This window comes from Penaeus monodon, chromosome 15, assembly GCF_015228065.2.
Source record: "Penaeus monodon isolate SGIC_2016 chromosome 15, NSTDA_Pmon_1, whole genome shotgun sequence".
NCBI classification, from domain to species: Eukaryota; Metazoa; Arthropoda; class Malacostraca; order Decapoda; family Penaeidae; genus Penaeus; species Penaeus monodon.
In genome coordinates, this window is record NC_051400.1 from 49,812,359 (window position 1) to 49,812,627 (window position 269).

General features: G+C 46.8%; 1 protein-coding gene across 1 annotated transcript in view; it reads left to right on the forward strand.

Annotated features, from left to right (window-relative positions):
- The window catches only part of LOC119582390 (adenylate cyclase type 2-like), a gene marked incomplete in the record, with an annotated part of 138,831 nt that overhangs the window by 126,881 nt on the left and 11,681 nt on the right, over positions 1-269 (forward strand). Inside the window, 1 exon segment of the mRNA XM_037930603.1 lies at positions 72-206. Coding sequence (XP_037786531.1) covers positions 72-206 — 135 coding nt within the window.

Below are 269 nucleotides of genomic sequence, written 5' to 3' on the forward strand. Positions count from 1 at the left end.
ATTTTCATCGTAGGTATGAGGAAAGGAGGATTCGTCTACGTTGTTCATTATAACCTACAATATATTTCTAGATCGAGTGCACTGACATCTTAGAAGAATACGCAAGCACGCTTTTGAACACCACGGCAGCACCTTTCGGGGCCAATGCAAGCACCGACCTTCCTCTTTCTCCTAGCGACATTCCTGCTCTCTGTTGCGACCCCTGGGTAGGTGGCCTTTGGTAACTACGGGGCAACACACGATTACGCTGTAACATATATATATGGGTG